Source organism: Oncorhynchus tshawytscha, linkage group LG11 (genome assembly GCF_018296145.1).
Source record: "Oncorhynchus tshawytscha isolate Ot180627B linkage group LG11, Otsh_v2.0, whole genome shotgun sequence".
Lineage (NCBI taxonomy): Eukaryota > Metazoa > Chordata > Actinopteri > Salmoniformes > Salmonidae > Oncorhynchus > Oncorhynchus tshawytscha.
The window spans coordinates 10,052,755-10,073,298 of NC_056439.1; the positions used below are offsets into that span (position 1 = coordinate 10,052,755).

A 20,544-nucleotide genomic window follows, 5' to 3' on the forward strand; every position below is an offset into this window, starting at 1 on the left:
GTAGCCACTTAAGAAACCCTGGAAAAACCCTTTGGCTTAATGAGCAGTTTGTTAAGTGGATATTGTACGTGAGGTGCATGTGTGTATATCAGAATGTGTACTGGTCAGTGTGTGCGTCCCCAGGCAGGCTAACTATGGGTTAGGGTAAGCAGCTCTACCTTGGGCAGGAAATGGGGTCACCAGAGACCCAGGCTGAGGCGAGTGGGGGTTTTCCATTCTGAGTACAACTGCACTGAGTTAGAGGAGAGATGGGCTGCATCTCATTCCTGACAAGTTGCCCTCCTCCCCTCTACAACTGCACTGAACTGAACCAGATGACCAGTTGCCTCCTCTCTATCCTGAAGAGAGAGCAGCATGGCAAGGAAACTAGGCAAAAGTGAAGGGTCAACCAAGGGTCGATTTGAACTGTTGAAGCGGAGACATTTCTGGAATGAAACAACCGGGGACAAAGAGCTTTTGAGTTGATGGAGACAATGTGGGGACAGTGAGGGGGCGCAATGGGGACCTGAATGGGGACAGTGGATCACCCCCAGTGGCCCATTCAAAACTACTGTTGAGGGCCACAGTCCCCTGGTCACCACAAATGTCCATTACGAAGCGCATAAAAAGCAGTGTGTGCGCGCGTGTTCAAACTGAAAAACAATCTATAGGCAATTATTGGCAAACAGGGAGCATTGCTGCTCCTACCAAACCATGCCCCTGTAATGGTATTTAATTCAAGCTCCTGATATTATCAGTAGTGCTGTGAACATAGACCTTGTCTGTGTCCCCATAGGGCTCTGAACAAAAGTAGTGCACTATGTAGGAAATAGGGTGCCCTTTGTGACGCAAAGCCAGAGTTAGGCTTATCTTATCAAAACGATAATGGCTGATTAATTCAAAAAGTAGGCCTCTGTTTGCTATGGGAAGGATCGCATGTAAAAATGCTGCAAGACAAACAGAGCTGAGAGCTTATTGAAGCGAAAGTCAAAGCTGGCTAATGTCAACACTCAGCCACATACAATAGTCCTACATTTTGATTAGCCTTTGTCACACGGTTTAGGCATAAAATGTTCCTTGAATTGTTCTTTGAATGTTAGAGACTGGCTTCTAATGTTCAATGTTCTTTGAATGGTACATCGCTGCGGCTGTACAGTGCAGCGTCACTATCTGATAGGGTGTTATGCCCATTGGCTGAGTACTATCAAGGACACTAATACTGAACTGCCACAATATTGAGCTGCTGCGCTTCCTCACACAATATAACCCCCGTCCATCGTAAACAGCCAAGGACACGACGTGATGTACCGTTGTGTGTGTAGACCTATGTTCAGCTGGATAAAATGAACGTATTATTCACAGCTGTTGTAGCCATGCTCTGTGTCAAATGGAGGTTAGATGTATACAGCTGCAAGAGGCGCAATCTATACACTTTTTCCAAAACATTTTCATTTGGACAGGGCCCTTTCAATAAAATGGGTCATTTCCCCCGGCCAGCGTTGGTGAGTGTTATTGTTTCTCAGCAATACATAACAATTTGGCTGTCCAAGAATTACACACACACACGCTCTCCCACTTTTAATGACATTGAATGACTCAATAATGGCTACATAACTAGAGCTCTGCACGGTGGGAAATTCCTGCCCTGCCGGTGAGCCGGTTGGTTAGCGACGTAGCATTTTCGCTCCTTACACGCGGGTGCCAGCGCTAGCCTTTTCATTAGCATGAGCGTGCTAAAGGGAGTAGCGGGGGCTAGCGAGAGGCTAGTAGGGTCAGGGCTGAGGCTATGAAAGGGGATCGGCGGAAAAGGGGCGAACGCTGCTAGCTGTACAGCTGGGCTATGACTTCTAACCACATTGTCCGACGCAACAGATGGACTGTAACAAGCTCCAGAGACAGTGCAGACAGGCATAATGAGAGAGGACAGGATGCACGCGCAGACACACACAACGTGCCTCTTCTGACATGGATACCCTAAACATGAGACACAACGACAGTCTACTGACTGTCTCGACAGGTCCATTTTGCATAACTGGGTTCCCTCGCTATTTAAACAAAATGTTATTTCATGTATTTTGGGGGATTTAAACAGGTTAGTCTAGTTGAGATACAAATCTATTTTTTCAAGAGAACCCTAAGGGAGGTTGTGGCTATTGAACAACCAGTTCGCTACAGGCGACATTGATAAATCTGCTTCATCAAGATCACACGTTTCTAAATAAATAAGCAGCCTAAATGTATGTCATGGGACCCATATTCAGTAACACCGCAGTAAACAACAAACCAATCAATGTGAATACCAGACCAACGGCGACTTTACAGTTTATCAAGCGCAGCCGGTTCAGACAGGAAACCAGAGTATATGCATCAGCTGACGTCGTACCAATTATATTCCACAAACACTTCCTACCTTAATATGGTGGTATATTTAAGCTGATCAGTTTTACTCACATTCTCTACTGCTGTTGGTTACTCGATCGTTTGCGGTTGCATTTTTGTTGTTCACTGCCTGTAATTATTAGGATCTTAAAGGTGCACTATGCAAAAATCGCTCCGCCATATCCTGGTTGCAAAAATTCAAAGAGTTTGCCTAATTTCAGTTTGTGTGACAAAACAAGCAAGTATAGTGTAGAGAATCATTGTACCATCTGAATCACTGTGAAATAGATTTCCCATAACCAAAAACATTTATTTTCAGCTGTTTGAAGCTGGTGTACAAAACCAAAAGACGCAAAAACGAAACTTAAGAACGGGAAGCATGGAAATAGCTCACATAGAACATATCTACAGCTTCTTAGATTTGTTTTCAATGAGTGACAGATCTATAACTCTTATTTCCATGTGAATTTGGTCGGGGTCACCCAAAAAGTGACATATTACAGCTTTAACATGATACACTCTCTGGCAGTGAGATAGGGTTGGTGTTCCCTCGAAGGAGCAGAGCCTAACATATTGCAATCTTTTTCTAAATAATGGTTACATGGCGTTTCCTGTCTGAAATGTTGTGTTTGAGAGATCTAAAGTTCAGTACAACAACCAGTTACTGATAGGTTACATTCGGGAAGTACATCAGCTAAGCTTGTCAGTTGTATTACAGAATGTCACTGTCCTGTCCAATGAACGTTTCAACACACACCATCAACTCAAAGTCCATGTAACCATGAGATACAGTATCAAGACAATAGAACAAGAAAAAAATGTAAGCGCTTACCTCATGCAAATTTAGCTCTTTGACCTTTTCCTTCTGTATAACCTGAGGGGGAAATTAAAATTTTAAAAAGGCATACAATTAGAACTGGCAACATAAACACACTTTTTCTCAAAGAAAACATCCAGAAGTGAATCCAATACAATTATTTATTTTTTTGTATTAGAAGAATGGTGACTAGAAGTTATGGTCCTGTGTGGCTCAGGCCCAAGCCCTCACCGCTCCAAGGGATTAAAGGCACGTCAACAAAATCCTGACTTTTTCGTGGTAGGTTAGGAGAATTTACGTGGCATGTTAGGAACGGGTACGGATTAGCTAGTCACAACAGCCCTGCTGACCAGGCCTGGCTAGCTAAAACCGGCCGTATATTTAAAAAGGGAGAGTCCCCCACTTCCACTGAAAGTAGCCCAAAATAAACCACCATCCGGCTTAGTTGCCTTCTACAGCATGTATATTATGGGTGTATATTATATAATGTGTATATTCAGCAACAGAGGATTTATAGACTACAGTGACATACTGTGAGAAAAATAAACCATGTTCATAGTATTTTGTGTGTGTGTAGACGACGGGCCTCTTACTTGTTTGTATGCATACAGCTCCTTGTGCGCCTGGTGCCTTAACCTGCAAGGACAACGCAGAGAAACACAGCATCTCTTCAATTAGTAAAGGAGCCTCTACAACTCGCCAGTTGCACTCACTGTACATTCAGATCGTGACAAGTCAATAGACCCTGAAACAGGAAGTGAGCAACTGCATAGATAGAGAGCATTCAGGGCAGAAAAGCATAGTTGATTTAACAATTTCCATTCAAATCTCCAGCACTGAAATAAAAGCAAGTCAAATTCAACTGTTTAGATGCTGTAGAAACCAGTGGTGTAAAGTCCTTAAGTAAAAATACTTTAAAGTACTACTTAAGTAGGTTTTTTGGAGGTATCTGTACCTTTACTATTTATATTTTTGACAACTTACTTTTACTCCACTACATTCCTAAAGAAAATAGTGTCCTTTTTGCTCCTTACATTTTCCCTGACACCCAAAAGTACTCGTTACTACTCGAATGCTTAGCAGGACACAGGGAAATGGTCGAATTCACACACTGGTCATCCTTTGTAAATTATGTCTGACTTGAAGTGTGCCCCGGCTATCCATATATTTTAAAAAAGAAAATCGTGCCGCCTAGTTTGCTTAATATAAGGAATTTGAAATGATTTATACGTTTACTTTTGATACTTAAGTAGATTTAAAAACAAATACTTTTACTCAAGGTGACTTTCACTTTTACTAAAGTATGACAATTGGGTACTTTTTCCACCCCTGGTAGAAACAGACATTGATGACAGTGCTGCAGTTTTCAACTAGTCTGGTCTACATTGGATTAAAAATGATTTTAGTGCTACGAAACTTTCAGGAAACTCACCCCTGCACAATATTTTGACTATGGCAGCCTGGATTCTTAACCTTCAGGTTTTTTTAAATCTTTAGTTTTGAAGTCATAAATCAATCCAGATGAGTTGATGGAAGATAAAAGCTATGGTCATTGTAATAACCACGGAATTGAATCCAGGCCTTTCCCTATTTAGTCTTTATACACACACACACAGTAAATTCTGTCTGTCATCGTAAGTGGTTCCACTTGGCATTTCAAAATCGCTTTCGAAAAGGATTGGATCTGCTATCTTATGGTCAATAATGAAATGACCCGAGGTCGGGCAGGGCACCGGTTCTGCCCACAGACCCATTTTATTTCATAATATGTGTTTCCCAAATGGCACCCTATTCCCCCATGTGCTCTTGTCCAAAGTAGTGCACTATATATAGGGAATAGGGTGTCATTTGGGCTGCATCCTATGTGATATCACACCCATCTCACAGCTATGTACCTGTGACATTGAACCCCAATTGCTTTGGCTGCATCTGACCCTGATGACACTGTTACACATCCCCCACTGACTCCCACCAAACCAAAACATAACTCACTTCCCACCCACGACCTTGTGACGACTGACGCAGCACTGGTCAGCAGTCGCGCTGTGGTACAGCTCCTCTGCCACAACTAGGTGGGAATTCCACACAACTCAATTTAATGTGGGCCTACCCCAGTACTGAATGACGAATGGTCTGGCCTGAACTGGACTGCTTAGACAAAATGTCCGCCAGATCAAGAGACTAATACTTTCTCTCTAAAGCGTAAAAAATAAATAATAATAATAATAATAATAATAATAATACCACAACTGACAGCTTGAGGTGGTTATAGCATAGGATACATCTTCTTTAAACCAATCATCCCTGTTACATTAGTAACTCTTCAGCACCCCCCACAGATGGTTTCTGCCAGCAGAATATGTGGTTTTATCACAGTCATTCGTTTGAATGCAGTAGGGATGCTTTCCACGTGAGAGTGCCTAACCAACCAGAGCTCCTGACTTTATCGTAGTGGCCTTCGTTACTGCTGACTAGGCTAAATAGGAGAGACTGATGGGTCATTTGTGGGGGAGAAATGGGAGCTTTACTTTACTACGGTACATACAGTGGGGAGAACAAGTATTTGCATGTAGAGGTCTGTAATTAATTAATTTGCATTTTATTGCATAAGTATTTGATCACCTACCAACCAGTAAGAATTCCGCCTCTCACAGACCTGTTCGTTTTTCTTTAAGAATCCCTCCTGTTCTCCACTCATTACCTGTATTAACTGCACCTGTTTGAACTCGTTACCTGTATAAAAGACACCTGTCCACACACAATCAAACAGACTCCAACCTCTCCACAATGGCCAAGACCAGGGAGCTGTGTAAGGAAATCAGGGATAAAATTGTAGATCTGCACAAGGCTGGGATGGGCTACAGGACAATAGGCAAGCAGCTTGGTGAGAAGGCAACAACTGTTGGCGCAATTATTAGAAAATGGAAGAAGTTCAAGATGGTCAATCACCCTCGGTCTGGTGCTCCATGCAAGATCTCACCTCGTGGGGCATCAATGATCATGAGGAAGGTGAGGGATCAGCCCAGAACTACACGGCAGGACCTGGTCAATGACCTGAAGAGAGCTGGGACCACAGTCTCAAAGAAAACCATTAGAAACACACTACGCCGTCATGGATTCAAATCCTGCAGCGCACGCAAGGTCCCCCTGCTCAAGACAACGCATGTCCAGGCCCGTCTGAGGTTTGCCAATGAACATCTGGATGATCCAGAGGAGGAATTCGGAGAAGGTCCTGTGGTCTGATGAGACGAAAATAGAGCTTTTTGGTCTAAACTCCACTCGCCGTGTTTGGAGGAAGAAGAAGGATGAGTACAACCCCAAGAACACCATCCCAACCGTGAAGCATGGAGGTGGAAACATTAGGGGACAGGGGACAGGACGACTGCACCGTATTGAGGGGAGGATGGATGCGGCCATGTATCGCGAGATCTTGGCCAACAACCTCCTTCCCTCAGTAAGAGCATTGAAGATGGGTCGTGGCTGGGTCTTCCAGCATGACAATGACCCGAAACACAGCCAGGGCAACTAAGGAGTGGCTCTGTAAGAAGCATCTCGAGGTCCTGGAGTGGCCTAGCCAGTCTCCAGACCTGAACCCAATAGAAAATCTTTGGAGGGACCTTAAAGTCCGTATTGCCCAGCGACAGCCCCGAAACCTGAAGGATCTGGAGAAGGTCTGTATGGAAGAGTGGGCCAAAATCCCTGCTGCAGTGTGTGCAAACCTGGTCAAGAACTACAGGAAACGTATGATCTCTGTAATTGAAAACAAAGGTTTCTGTACCAAATATTAAGTTCTGCTTTTCTGATGTATCAAATACTTATGGCATGCAATAAAATGCAAATTAATTACTTAAAAATCATACAATGTGATTTTCTGGATTTTTGTTTTAGATTACAGACCTCTACATGCTTTGTAAGTAGGAAAACCTGCAGTGTATCAAATACTTGTTCTCCCCACAGTATCTCAATAAAACAGCTTCCTTTCTTGATCTTCTTCCGTTGACCTTTTATTTTATTTAACTAGGCAAGTCCGTTAAGATCAAATTCTTATTTACAGTGATGACCTACCCCGGCCAAACCTGGATGCTGCTTGGCCAATTGTGCACCACCCTATGGGACTCCCAATCATGGCCGGATGTGATGCAGCCTGGACCTTCAACAAGCAACGATGGGTGATAGGATTGGATAGGGCTCAGACATTTTTGTTTTCACCTTTAAAGTCCTCTTAGATCAGTGATCAAGGGGATAGAAGACAAGGAAAGGAAACAACTGGGCACATTAACCTTTAGTGGGGCAGCTAAAGCCCTTTAAGAGGGCTTGAAAATGTTAACAAAATGGGAGAGGAGTGTTTAGGTCAACTCAAGAGAGAGGCAGCCAAGCATAGGGAAGGAAGTTCAAGTCCACATTCTTAAGATAAATAACCCTTTGAAAAGTGTGTGTGTGTGTGAATGGAAAATGACACCTAGCTGACAAGCACAAAGCAATCTAAATAGATCCACAAATATTACGAAAACAGTGAGTATATACACACACACACACACACAGCACCCTGTGAACATTTTTACTATGAACAGTCAATATACGTAGTGCATGAACATTACACAAGCTTGGATATTAACAGACATTTATAAACAAATAACTATTTTGGTAACTCCCATTCACACATTTTCCCATCACCTGAAGCAAAAAGGAATATCATAGATAACACCAGTGGTCGGTTTGTATGATCATACACCAGTCATTCAATTTAGCACAAATCAATGGACAAAAATAAAACATGTTCAATGAAAAACAGAATCGAAAGACAGTAGGAGGGATATACACAGAGCGTACAAAACATTAGGAACACCTGCTCTTTCCATGACAGACTGATCAGGTGAATCCAAGTAAAAGCCATTATTCCCTTATGGATGTCACACAGGTTAAAGAAGGAATTTTAAGCCTCGAGACAATTGAGACATGGATTGTGTGTGCCAATCAAAAGGTGAATGGGCAAGACAAAAGATGTAAGTGCCTTTGAACAGGGTTTGGTAGGAGGTGCCAGGCACACCAGCTTGAGTGTGTCAAGAACTGCTACACTGCTGGGTTTTTCACGCTCAACAGTTTCCCTTGTCTATCAAGAATCATCCACCGCCCAAAGGACATCCAGCCAACTAGACACAACTTAAGGAAGCATTGGAGTCAACGTGGGCCAGCATCCCTGTGGAACGCTTAACACCTTGTAGTCCATGCCCCAACATATTGAGGCTGTTCTGAGGGCAAAAGGGGGTGCAACTCAATATTAGGAAGGTGTTCCTAATGTTTTGTACACTCAGTGTATAAAAAAGAGGGAGAAAAAGATAAAGAGATTGAGATACATAGGTGTTGAAGATTTACCTCTGTTACTAGTAACCTTAACCTCTCGGAGCAGAGCGAGAGGCTGAGGGATCTGTAACACACAGCAGCACAGTTCTAGGAGAGAGACTGACACCTTCTGAAAGAGAGCAGCGGGTAAAGGTGCAGAGACTCCCATTGGGCAAGGGTCAGAGGTCAGAGGTGAGGGGTTGTCAGAGGTGAGGGGCAGGGGGTGATTTGATGAGTGGCCCTGTTAGCATGGTAGTGAGGGGGGGGCGAGTTTAAAGTGTCGGTAACATTTAGTACAGGGGCCCACAGAAGGGCCACATGGTTTTTAAGAATGTGATCTTTCCATGGACTCCTATACTAAAATAATGTAACTGACTTCTAAAACAGAAATGGGCAAGATAAACACTGCTCTGTGTGTGTATATATGTAGTATGCATTTATGTATGCATGTATGTGTCGCCAGCCACAGGCTTATTTCACGCATGTGTGTGAACTTCTGGACTAACCAAGAGGGAGTCGAGTCTAGCTGTGACGTTCAGCCTCACGTCAACCTGTCCGAGCTGTGTTTGCTTGGGCCACACCGGGAGAGCGAGCGCTCGCACGTCCGCTCCAGAGCCCGACTGGCCTCGTTCCCTTCTCCTCGTCCCGTATTTGTCCAGTTTTAGAGGGTCATCTGTGGACTGGGTGTGAGGAGTAGGGTGAAGTTGACGCAAGATGAGCGTCTATGGGTAGTTTTGCATTTCCCCCACTAATGGTTAAGGTTAGGATTGGGGGAAGCTGATCCTAGATCTGTATCTAGGGTAAACTTCACACTGGAGCCTCTGTGAAGGGGGCTAAAGTTAAGACCGGGCTCAGTGTTTCATCAATCTGTCTCTAAAGGAAATTAAACTTGGTCAAGGCTAATCAAACTGTTTGTGTTGTTAAAAGATACATGGGAAAAGTAGCCTATCCAGTGAGGCCATGTGGTGTTTGTGGTTGGTTGGTTGGGTGGGTGGTTATTGTGATTTAGGGAACTGTGGGGGCCACAGGTGTTAGAAAGGGAGACCGCATCTTTAGAAGCCTTTCAGAGTAAAAACTGCCGACGTCCCAAATGGCAATCCTATTCCCTACACAGTGCATTACTTTTGACCAGGACCCATAGGACCCTGCTCAAAAGTAGTGCACTATATAGGGAATAGGGTGCCATTTGGGACAAAGACAACATCTTACCAAATTAATTGGTTAAATCAGACCACCTTTTTCCCCCTTTTCTTTTTCCTCCTTGAATTTTAACGTGACACTGCATCAATTTCATAGTTTGTCTTGAAACATTGAAACAAAAGCAGAAACACACTTACCATCTCCCCCCCACTGGTTTAGGTACAGGGCAGGGTGAATTTGGGTTGAGACACGCTGCTTCTCGCTGCTTTAGGTAAGAAATGCTACAGAGTTCCAACATTATTGGCCAATGACCACCTTGATTAGACCAGAGGGGCTAGAGTGGAGGACCAATAAGATCTCCAGTAAAAAAAAAAATCTCCAAGCCAGGTCTGGGACTTCAAATGTGCTGAAGGGAAGTGGCCATTCTTTAAGAAGATAATACTAATTTAGTTGGTTCAAGGTTCAGCCATGTCGAGCGCTGGTTAAAACCACTCAGAGCCCTATAGGCCCTGGTCAAAAGTAATGCATGATATAGTGAATAAGATGACAATTGGAAGCATGCATAAACAGTGCTGGATTTATACCAACATCTATACAGATGCCCTTGGATTTCCATCTAAGAGGAGAGAGCATGCCTAAGGACTTAACATGAGAGGCACGACACAAGCCTCTTCAAGGTTGGGAGTTGTGGTCGTGATTATGCAGCTAAGCAGCTTTGAATAAATGTGTCAGCAGGGGAGAACAGGCCCGGATATCATTTTTCTGGTGGGATTTCTTTTTTCTCCAGTTCAGATGATCAAGTCAGCGATACCTTCTCCAAACTGTGCTGTTGAATCTTTTTTTTTTATAAGCCTTTATGAAAAAGGGTTAATTTGAAAAGAACATGATAACACACCAAAGGAATTTAATTTAGACCCAATATGCCATACAGTTTCATTAAATCCAGACCACCAAGAAAGGAGTTGTTTAGGCCTAATGACAGCAAATAAGATTGACCCGTCTTGGATAACATGCATTTACTGAGCTTTTAACAAACTAAAGTGGATTTTGGTTTGTTAAAAGACCGTAGCAGACTGAAATAATTTGACCGCTTGGCTAATAATTGGACTAACACGAGCCTCGCTTCAGTTACTTAAGGCATTCATTAAGCGCAAGACAGACCTGCCGCTTTTCTGTCCATCTGTGCACTCAACTACTTCAAAAACACTGCTGCAGTTCATTAGTGCATTACATATCGCCTTGGAAGCTTTGCTCGGAGCCGCAAAGGTTAGGCTAGGTCATAGTTTGAGTTCAAAACCCTGTTGCCTGAACACATTGGGTAACAGCGCTTACACTTCAGATACAAATCCAGCCGTATTTGCTGCGGACACAATACAAGTCATTTTTTTTATATGCAGCTGATGAACTACCGGATTGCCGGGTCCCCCTGCTGAGTGTTGCATGCTAGGAGCCTGAAAATGCACACATTCTAGTCTCATCATCACATCTGATGATAGCAGGCTTGGCAACACAGTTTGGCAAGTCCTACAACATGAGCGCCTTTGCTCGTTTTAAAGTAGCCTAAATGTTCTTTGTTTCGGCTAACTCTGTGTTTCTACCCGTGCTCAAAGCAGGTCTTCAAAGTAAACTAGTGTGAATGGTGAACAGCCTGTGGCTGCTTCCCAAATTACTCCCAATCCCCTATATAGTGCACTATTTTTGACCCGTGCCAATAGGGCTTAGGTCAAAAGTAGTGTCCTATATAGGGAATCGGGTGCCATTTGGGACATATTGTCACTGACATGGTGGAGAGAAGGATGAAAGAAGTTTCCTTCTCTCCCGAGCTGTACCAGCTGTCTGTGTTCCTCTCCTCTCTCATGCTGTTTATCCTTCTGTTCTCGTCATACTGGCTTAAAGCAGTATTAAAAGCATCACCCTCTTTGATAGGGGAAATATGTTGTCCCCCTTAGTTCCACAAATTACAGCAGAGAGAGAAATGTGCGCTGCTTGGACTGAAGGACACAAATAATCCCTCTAGTACACCGAGTTCTTGTAAAACAGCACGGCTAGGCTACTCGTGTTTGGGAGAAGGCCTGAACCATGTTCATAGGCAGCCCCTATGTGGCTCTGGACAAAAGTATTGCACTATGTAGGGAATAGGGTGCCATTTGGGACGCACAGTGTTTCTGTAAATAGAGAAGACCATCACATGGTGGGACATACCATCCTGGGAGGCGAAACAGGGGGGGGTCCTCGAGTACGACGCTCGAATGGAATCCAACATAAGACAGGTGCCAAAGTATTGGCAGAGTAATGACACCCGAGCAATGCCTTTTTAGTGTAGGACTGTGAATTCACTCGCAGTCTGGACGTATTTAACATCTAACTCAGTGGTATGAAAATATCAATAACCAATGTGGTTACAGTGAAAATGCTGCATCTCATATGGGATAAACAAAGTAATTTACTTGACCACTGGGGTTGAGATTAAAAACACTGCTGTCTCATAATTGGATATGCGCCAAGTCATTCGAGGCAATGGATTTAGCCTATGTCAATCAGCTTTGAAGAATCTGTGGTTTATTGCACGAACACTTCAGTGTGCTAGCACAAAAAAAATGGCTTCTCTAAACGTTGAAGTGAGGCTTTGTTGATGTCAACAACAAAAAAGTAGTGTTGATTTCAATCAAAAACAACAAAATGAATGGGGTCAAATATGGGGTCACAAACAAATGTAATAACGCCACACTGTAAGAATCTACACTGTCTGGCACTGGTGGCAAGGAAACCTAAACACAAATCAAGATTTCCAAAGGAGACTATTGAAACTAGGAACTAGCCTACATCAACTAGGACATAGCAGTGTCGATCATACCTTATCAAGTAGCAGCAGAAGAGAAGGCTGAGGATGAAGACAAAGATGGCGGTCCCAAACACCACAATGTAGATGTTGAGGGGAAGGTTCTGGAACCCAATATTAGGCATCCTGAAACTGTAGTGCTGGAAATCGGAGCTCATGGATATCCTGCAACGAGAGAGAGACGGATTAGGTGGTGTGATGAAGTGATAAGATTGACAGATTGACCGTAGGACTGTATGTGACTATAGGGCTGAGTGTGTGCTGGACAATTTCTCATAGCCAGCAGGAAGCTTTGATAGGGCTTCCAGCCTGCCACACAATGACAATCGGTAGGGTGAATTGACGACAATAGGCCACCACGATCATATCAATTTGTTAGTTGCGTAATGTCACATGCAACACACTTGATTCAGTCTGACTCTTACGGGGTGTCTGCATAACAGCCAATGGTAACATATTAGCCTAAATTGGGGTTAAGTCAGTGAGCAAATCTGTCCAATAATATAGTTTGAGCATTGTGAGCCTTGTATTGCCAGCTACCCACACAGTGGCTTGGGAACATTGGTAACCCATGAAAACCTGTGTCTACCTCTTGTGTCTGTTCCTACGGCTCTAGACTATGGAATATAGGCCTAGACTGTTATTGTAGCTTTAAGCTACCTCTGGGATTCACCAGCAGGTTTCCCTTTGTTTATGTACTTATTTGTTTACATAGATTTGACATATAGTGGGGCAAAAAAGTATTTAGTCAGCCACCCATTGTGCAAGTTCTCCCACTTAAAAAGATGAGGCCTGTAATTTTTATCATAGGTACACTTCAACTATGACAGACAAAATGAGAAAACTATGGTGGAAAATAAGTATTTGGTCACCTACAAACAAGCAAGATTTCTGGCTCTCACAGACCTGTAACTTCTTCTTTAAGAGGCTCCTCTGTCCTCCACTCGTTACCTGTATTAATGGCACCTGTTTGAACTTGTTATCAGTATAAAAGACACCTGTCCACAACCTCAAACAGTCACACTCCAAACTCCACTATGGCCAAGACCAAAGAGCTGTCAAAGGACACCAGAAACAAAATTGTAGACCTGCACCAGGCTGGGAAGACTGAATCTGCAATAGGTAAGCGGCTTGGTTTGAAGAAATCAACTGTGGGAGCAATTATTAGGAAATGGAAGACATACAAGACCACTGATAATCTCCCTCGATCTGGGGCTCCACACAAGATCTCAACCCGTGGGGTCAAAATGATCACAAGGACGGTGAGCAAAAATCCCAGAACCACACGGGGGGACCTAGTGAATGACCTGCAGAGAGCTGGGACCAAAGTAACAAAGCCTACCATCAGTAACACACTACGCCGCCAGGGACTCAAATCCTGCAGTGCCAGACGTGTCCCCCTGCTTAAAGCCAGTACATGTCCAGGCCCGTCTGAGGTTTGCTAGAGAGCATTTGGATGATCCAGAAGAAGATTGGGAGAATGTCATATGGTCAGATGAAACCAAAATATAACGTTTTGGTAAAAACTCAACTCGTTGTGTTTGGAGGACAAAGAATGCTGAGTTGCATCCAAAGAACACCATACCTACTGTGAAGCATGGGGGTGGAAACATCATGCTTTGGGGCTATTATTCTGCAAAGGGACCAGGACGACTGATCCGTGTAAAGGAAAGAATGGGGCCATGTATCGTGAGATTTTGAGTGAAAACCTCCTTCCATCAGCAAGGGCTTTGAAGATGAAACGTGGCTGGGTCTTTCAGCATGACAATGATCCCAAACACACCGCCCGGGCAACGAAGGAGTGGCTTCGTAAGAAGCATTTCAAGGTCCTGGAGTGGCCTAGCCAGTCTCTAGATCTCAACCCCATAGAAAATCTTTGGAGGGAGTTGAAAGTCTGTGTTGCCCAGCAACAGCCCCAAAACATCACTGCTCTAGAGGAGATCTGCATGGAGGAATGGGCCAAAATACCAGAGACAGTGTGTGAAAACCTTGTGAAGACATACAGAAAACATTTGACCTCTGTCATTGCCAACAAAGGGCATATAACAAAGTATTAAGATAAACTTTTGTTATTGACCAAATACTTATTTTCCACCATAATTTGCAAATAAATTCATTAAAAATTCTACAATGTGATTTTCTGGATTTTTTTTCTCATTTTGTCTGTCATAGTAGAAGTGTACCTATGATGAAAATACAGGCCTCTTCTTTTTAAGTGGGAGAACTTGCACAATTGGTGGCTGACTAAATAGTTTTTTGCCCCACTGAACATATAGCCTACTTTACCCATCTACATAACGTCCTTGACAGAACGCTCAGAAAACTAGACACAAAAAACAAAACATGTAGGCCTATAAGGGATGTAACAATTACACATTGGTCCCCGGTTCAAATGATTAAGATACACGTGCATCGATCCATGAGAGTCCAGATCGATCCAAATGTGGCATGCATCGGTCAGAAAATCGATTAAAATGTTACGAATCGCCAGTTCACATTTTTTTGTTGTTGCTCATATTCTTTTCACCTTCCGAAAAAACCTACAGTAGCATATTTTGTGAGAACATGTGTCCATTTCCTCTCCTTCAGTGTTGAACTAACATGTAACTCCGTTGACGGTCATTGATCTAAAAGTCCTTTTGCCGGCCAAGCAACCCAGGCCTATTCCTGATCTTGTACATCTGTGCGGCATCTTCAGCATTCGAATACTTGTAAAATGGCTAGCGCAATATCAGGCTTTATTAGTAAAATGACAACCAATGTAATTTTCTAGGTTATTGTTAATTAACAAATGCACTGTTGAAAATGGTATTTTACCTGAATAAAATTAAGATAAAATTAAGCTACCGGAGACAACTCGCATCTGGCTAGATCTGCTGATCGGGGCTTACATTAGATTTTATTGTTCAAGATCATCATTAGCAATAGTTTGGTAATTTTGCTTTAAACAATCAGTATATATGGTGATTTATAAAGGGTAGGGTAAAGTTGTTAATTTCAGAACAGCACTGCATCTCGCAGCGGGACAATGATGATAAGCTCATGCTGTAAAATTGGTCAAAACCACCACTAATTGCACCCACCTGGTGTCCCAGGTCTAAATTAGGCCCTGATTAGAGGGGAACAATGAAAAAATGCAGTGGGACTGGCTTTGAGGTCCAGAGTTTTTTCCCCTTTTTTATTTAACTAGGCAAGTCAGTTAAACAACAAATTCTTATCTACAATGAAGGCCTACACCGGCCAAACCCTCCCCTAAACCCGGACAACGCTGGGCCAATGGTTCGCCGCCCTTGTCGTGACTTCTGCCGAAGTCGTTGCCTCTCCTTGTTCGGGCGGTGCTCGGCGGTCGATGTCACCGGTCTTCTAGCCATCATCGATCCATTTTTTCATTTTCCATTGGTTTCGTCTTGTCTTCCCACACACCCGTTTTCAATCCCATCCATTACCTGTTGTGTATTTAACCCTCTGTTGCCCCTCATGTCTTTGTCAGAGATTGTTTGTCAGTGTAGTGTTTATTTGTATAGGTGCGCGACGGGTCTTCGTTCTCATATTTGTTTATATTCATTTTTCTTATTAGTGTTATGGAGCATGTTTCTTGGACATTTATAAAAGACTCCATTTTACACTCCGTTTGACTCTCCTGCGCCTGACTTCCCTGCCACCTATACACACACACACACACACACACACACACACACACACGTCTCTGACAGCCCTATGGGGCTCCCGATCACGATCGGTTGTGATACAGCCCGGGATCGAACCCGGGTCTGTAGTGACGCCTCTCGCACTTCGATGCAGTGCCTTAGACCGCTGCGTCACTTGGTCCCTAAGAGTTTGAGGGGTGTAGAGAATCATTGTACAATCTAAATCGCTGTGAATTATCTTTTCAGTAACCAAAAATATAGCATTTTCAGTTGTTTAAAGCTAGCGTACAAAATCAAAAAAGTAAAACACGCAAAAAATTACAGGAAACATAGAAATAGCGCACATACCGATTCTTAGACTTGCATTTCATGCGAATGACAGATCTGTAACTCACATTTCTACACTATATGTGGACACCCTTGTTTTTTTAACATACATTGTTGCTCTAATTTGATAGTGTAGTGGTAGAAGCCCAGTCTCAGCTCAGGTGCTTACATACACCATAGACATATTTTTACATACACAAGCACACACCTTTTGGGGTCCAACAATTGATTCCCATTCAAAATCCTATTTTCCCTAACCCTAAACTTAACGACGAACCCTAAAATAGTGAGGCCCGGTAGAATGTCTTCCCAGTTTTACTTGGTTTACTATTCTTGTGTGGAATTTTGGTACTAACAAGTATGTTAAAATGTGTCTACACACACACACACACACACCCTACTACTATTGAAGAAAATGAAGAGAATACAATTCCTGAGTGAGTATGTGTTTGTGTGGTTTACAACTGAAAATTCCCATTCTCCACAGAGGGACATGACTGGACATGCCTAAGAATGAAAAGATGAAAAGAGACCAACAAAAGACACACAAAAGTTGGGCGGTATACCATTTATACCGTATCCCGTGAGTTGAGAAAAATCCTCGGTATGGATTTTCCAACACGTTTTTTTAAAATATATTTTTTTAAATACTTGTACACTTCAAATAAATATCTGCAGTCAAGTTGTGAACTAGAAAATAGACAAAGCAGATCGTGTTCATCCGTTCGCCTGTTAGATCATTTTTCATTATGAAGCTTACCGATACTAGTTTCCCAAAACAGCTGTTTGAGCCCGTCAAGTGTGTATGTTTACAAAGACGATCAAAACGGGAGTTTCTTGGGGGGAGTCACTCCTACAGCGCAACTTAAGTGAGAAGAACAAGTTACACTTGTATGTTTGACAGCAATATATTTTATAACTATTAAGTTAACTATCTAAGATGTGCCAAATCAACTCACTCCAGCTGTCTTTTACCAACTGGCTAATGTTAGCTAGCAAGATCAAGCTTCTTGGTGACAGCAGCAGAGACTATCCCCTCCTAGATTAAGAACCCTGAGGTCAAATGTTTGTTTTGTGCGTGCTGCAAACTGTCTTAGTAGAAAATGTTTGCATGCGTTAGTTAGCGTTTACCTAGCATCCACTATGGGGATTCCTTAGTACTTGTTAGCATTTTGTTAGCATTCTGGTAAATAACATTTATGGGATTTTTTTTTTTTTTTTTTTTTTTACATGTGGAAAAGAACAGCGCCCCTTGTGAGCACTACTGGTAATAACGCATATCCTGGGATGGCACAGGCACGGTAAGAAGGTAGGAAATCTGTATACCGCCCAACCCTAACACACAGTTTACAGTTACTCCTCCCTATACAGCCAAGTCAACAGAGAAAATAAATCATAAACCCTGCCTTCCACTCACACTGTCTACTTCCAGAAGACACACTCATTAACCCACACACTCACCCGTGTGGTGCCTTCATAGTGTTGAGCGGAACCCAATCTTTAAATCTATAACTCTGAGAACGGCAGCGCTGGGAAGATGAGGAAGCTCAGCCTTTGTTCCTTTTCCCCTTGCCACACACACACCATGAACGGTAGTAATAACACCATCACAATTTAACACCCTCAGTCTCCCTAGCTTAGCCGCTAGGCTGGTACGTGGTCATAAACACTGCTGCCCTCTCAGTTGGGCTCGAATCTGCCCCCTGCTCTGCCAGTATGCAGTATGCAAGGCCACGACTGGAAAGCCCGATTATCGCCACTTAGTGGGGCTCCCAAACACACTGGGTCCACATGGCCCTTTGACATACACATTCCAGAGGCAAAACACACAAACTCTGGGGGTAACATGAAACCCATATGTTCACACCAGGCCCTAAACTCTACTTTCTGGTCCACCATCCACTGTGGCAGGTAGATTTTAAAAAATACATCTACCAGCCACTCAGATTTTTTACCAGAAAAAAAAAACAATTATCCCTAAATTTACACCAACAAAACACAAAAAAAGATGAACATGCATGTTTCTAAAACAAATGTTTCTAAAACAAATGTATTACTAGTAAGAAGTAACGTGGTATATTGTCTAATTTCATTTTTTACTAAAAGATCACAGATGAGACAAAAATGTTCACGAGCCGGGAGGTTAACGTGGAAATGCGACTCAAGAACATGATTGTGCCTTGAGATTAAGTCTGACTAGTAACCGCATTGTCTTCTCTTCCCTAACAGTTGAAACTCAAACATTGAAAAACAACCTAGTTTGTGAACAAACAATGTAAATAGCCAAGAAAAGAACAAAGTATCACTTCAGTAGACTTTAGTTTCAAATTAGACCCATTTTTAAAAAAGTATATCATTCACTCAGCAGCGCAATGTGGGATAGGATTCGTAGTTCTTGGACTTGTGAAATTCATTTACCAGCTATGAAACAAAAAACGGCAGAAATACTTTGAAAACAGCTACTGCAGCTGCACTATTTATATTCACAAATGCAAGTGAAATGCTCGCACTGTGGAGCCCTGACCTGGCGGGTGTTCGTTTTAGGCCCTGGTTAAGACACTCCATTCCATGTATACAGTCCAATGTAAGTGTTAAGGGGAGAATTACAGTTCAAGGGCATGTAGAAGACCTAGATTATGCATGTGTATATGTATGGTTAAGTGTGTGTGTGCAAATACAGTGCTTTACCCCTGGACTTTTAATCCGCATCTTGTTATGTTACAGCCTTATTCTAAAATGTATTAAATTAAAAATGTTCATCATAGATCTACACACAATAGCCCATAATGACAAAGTGAAAACAGGTTTAGACATTTCTGCAAATGTATTAAAAAAAATACTGAAAAAAAAGACAAGTTAGTTACATAAGTATTCAGACCCTTTGCTATGAGTCTCAAAATTGAGCTCAGGTGCATCACGTTTCCATTGATCATCCTTGAAGTTTCTACAACTTGGACTCCACCTGTGGTAAATTCAAATGACTGGACGTGATTTGGAAAGGCACACACCTGTCTATATAAGGTCCCACAGTTGACAGTGCATGTCAGAGCAAAAACCAAGCCATGAGGTCGAAGGAATTGTCCGTAGAGCTCCGAGACAGGATTGTGTTGAGGGACAGATCTAGGGAAGGATACTAAAATATCTCTGCAGCATTGATGGTCCCCAAGAACACAGTGGCCTCCACCATTATTAAAGGGAAGAAGTTCCCTTTAAGGGCCTTGGTCAGGCAGGTGACCAAGAACCTGATGGTCACTCTGACAGAGCTCCAGAGTTCCTCTGTGGAGATGGGAGAACCATCCAGAAGGACAACCATCTCTGCAACACTCCACCAATCAGGCCTTTATGGTAGAGTGGCTAGATGGAAGCAAATCAGGAAAATCACATGATAGACCACTTGGAATTTGCCAAAAAGGCAACTAAAGGACTCACAGACCATGAGAAACAAGATAATCTGGTCTGATGAGACCAGATTGAACTATTTGGCCTGAATGCCAAGCGTCACGTCTGGAGGAAACCTGGCACCATCCCTACTGTGAAGCATGGTGGTGGCAGCATCATGCTGTGGGGATGTTTTTCAGTGGCAGGGACTGGGAGACTAGTCAGGATCGAGAGAAAGCTGAACAAAGCAAAATACAGAGAGAATCTTGATGAAAACCTTCTCCAGAGTGCTCAGGACCTCAGACTGGGGCGAAGGTTCACCTTCCAACAGGACAATGACCATAAGCACACAGCCAGGACAATGCAGGAGTGGCTTCGGGACTAGTCTCTGAATGTTCTTGAGTGGCCCAGACAGAGCCTGGACTTGAACCCGACCGAGCATCTCTGGAGAGACCTGAAAATAACTATGCTCCCCATGCAACCTCACAGTTTGAGAGGATCTGCAGAGAAGAATGGGAGAAACTCCCCAAATACAGGTTTACCAAGTTTGTAGCGTCATACCCAAGAAGACTTGAGGCTGTAATCTCTGCCAAAGCGCTTCAACAAAGTATTGAGTGAAGGGTCTGAATACCTATGCAAATATTATATTTCCTTCTTTGTTTTTTCATACATGTGCAAAAAACAACTTTTTTGCTTTC

The 20,544-nt window shown here is 42.9% G+C and overlaps 1 protein-coding gene across 3 annotated transcripts in view; it reads right to left on the reverse strand.

Annotated features, from left to right (window-relative positions):
* The window catches only part of rnf24 (ring finger protein 24), a 62,528-nt gene that overhangs the window by 17,488 nt on the left and 24,496 nt on the right, over window positions 1-20,544 (reverse strand). For 2 of the 3 annotated variants that reach the window (XM_024436721.2, XM_024436720.2), the window contains exons 2-4: window positions 12,510-12,659; window positions 3,769-3,811; window positions 3,191-3,232 (exon numbers count right to left, since the gene is read on the reverse strand). In XM_024436721.2, coding sequence (XP_024292489.1) covers window positions 3,191-3,232; window positions 3,769-3,811; window positions 12,510-12,652 — 228 coding nt within the window. In that variant the 5' untranslated portion in view covers window positions 12,653-12,659. Of the gene's footprint in view, window positions 1-3,190; window positions 3,233-3,768; window positions 3,812-8,548; window positions 8,601-12,509; window positions 12,660-20,544 lie in introns of all 3 variants that reach the window. The other variant, XM_042329773.1, reaches the window with a different exon arrangement.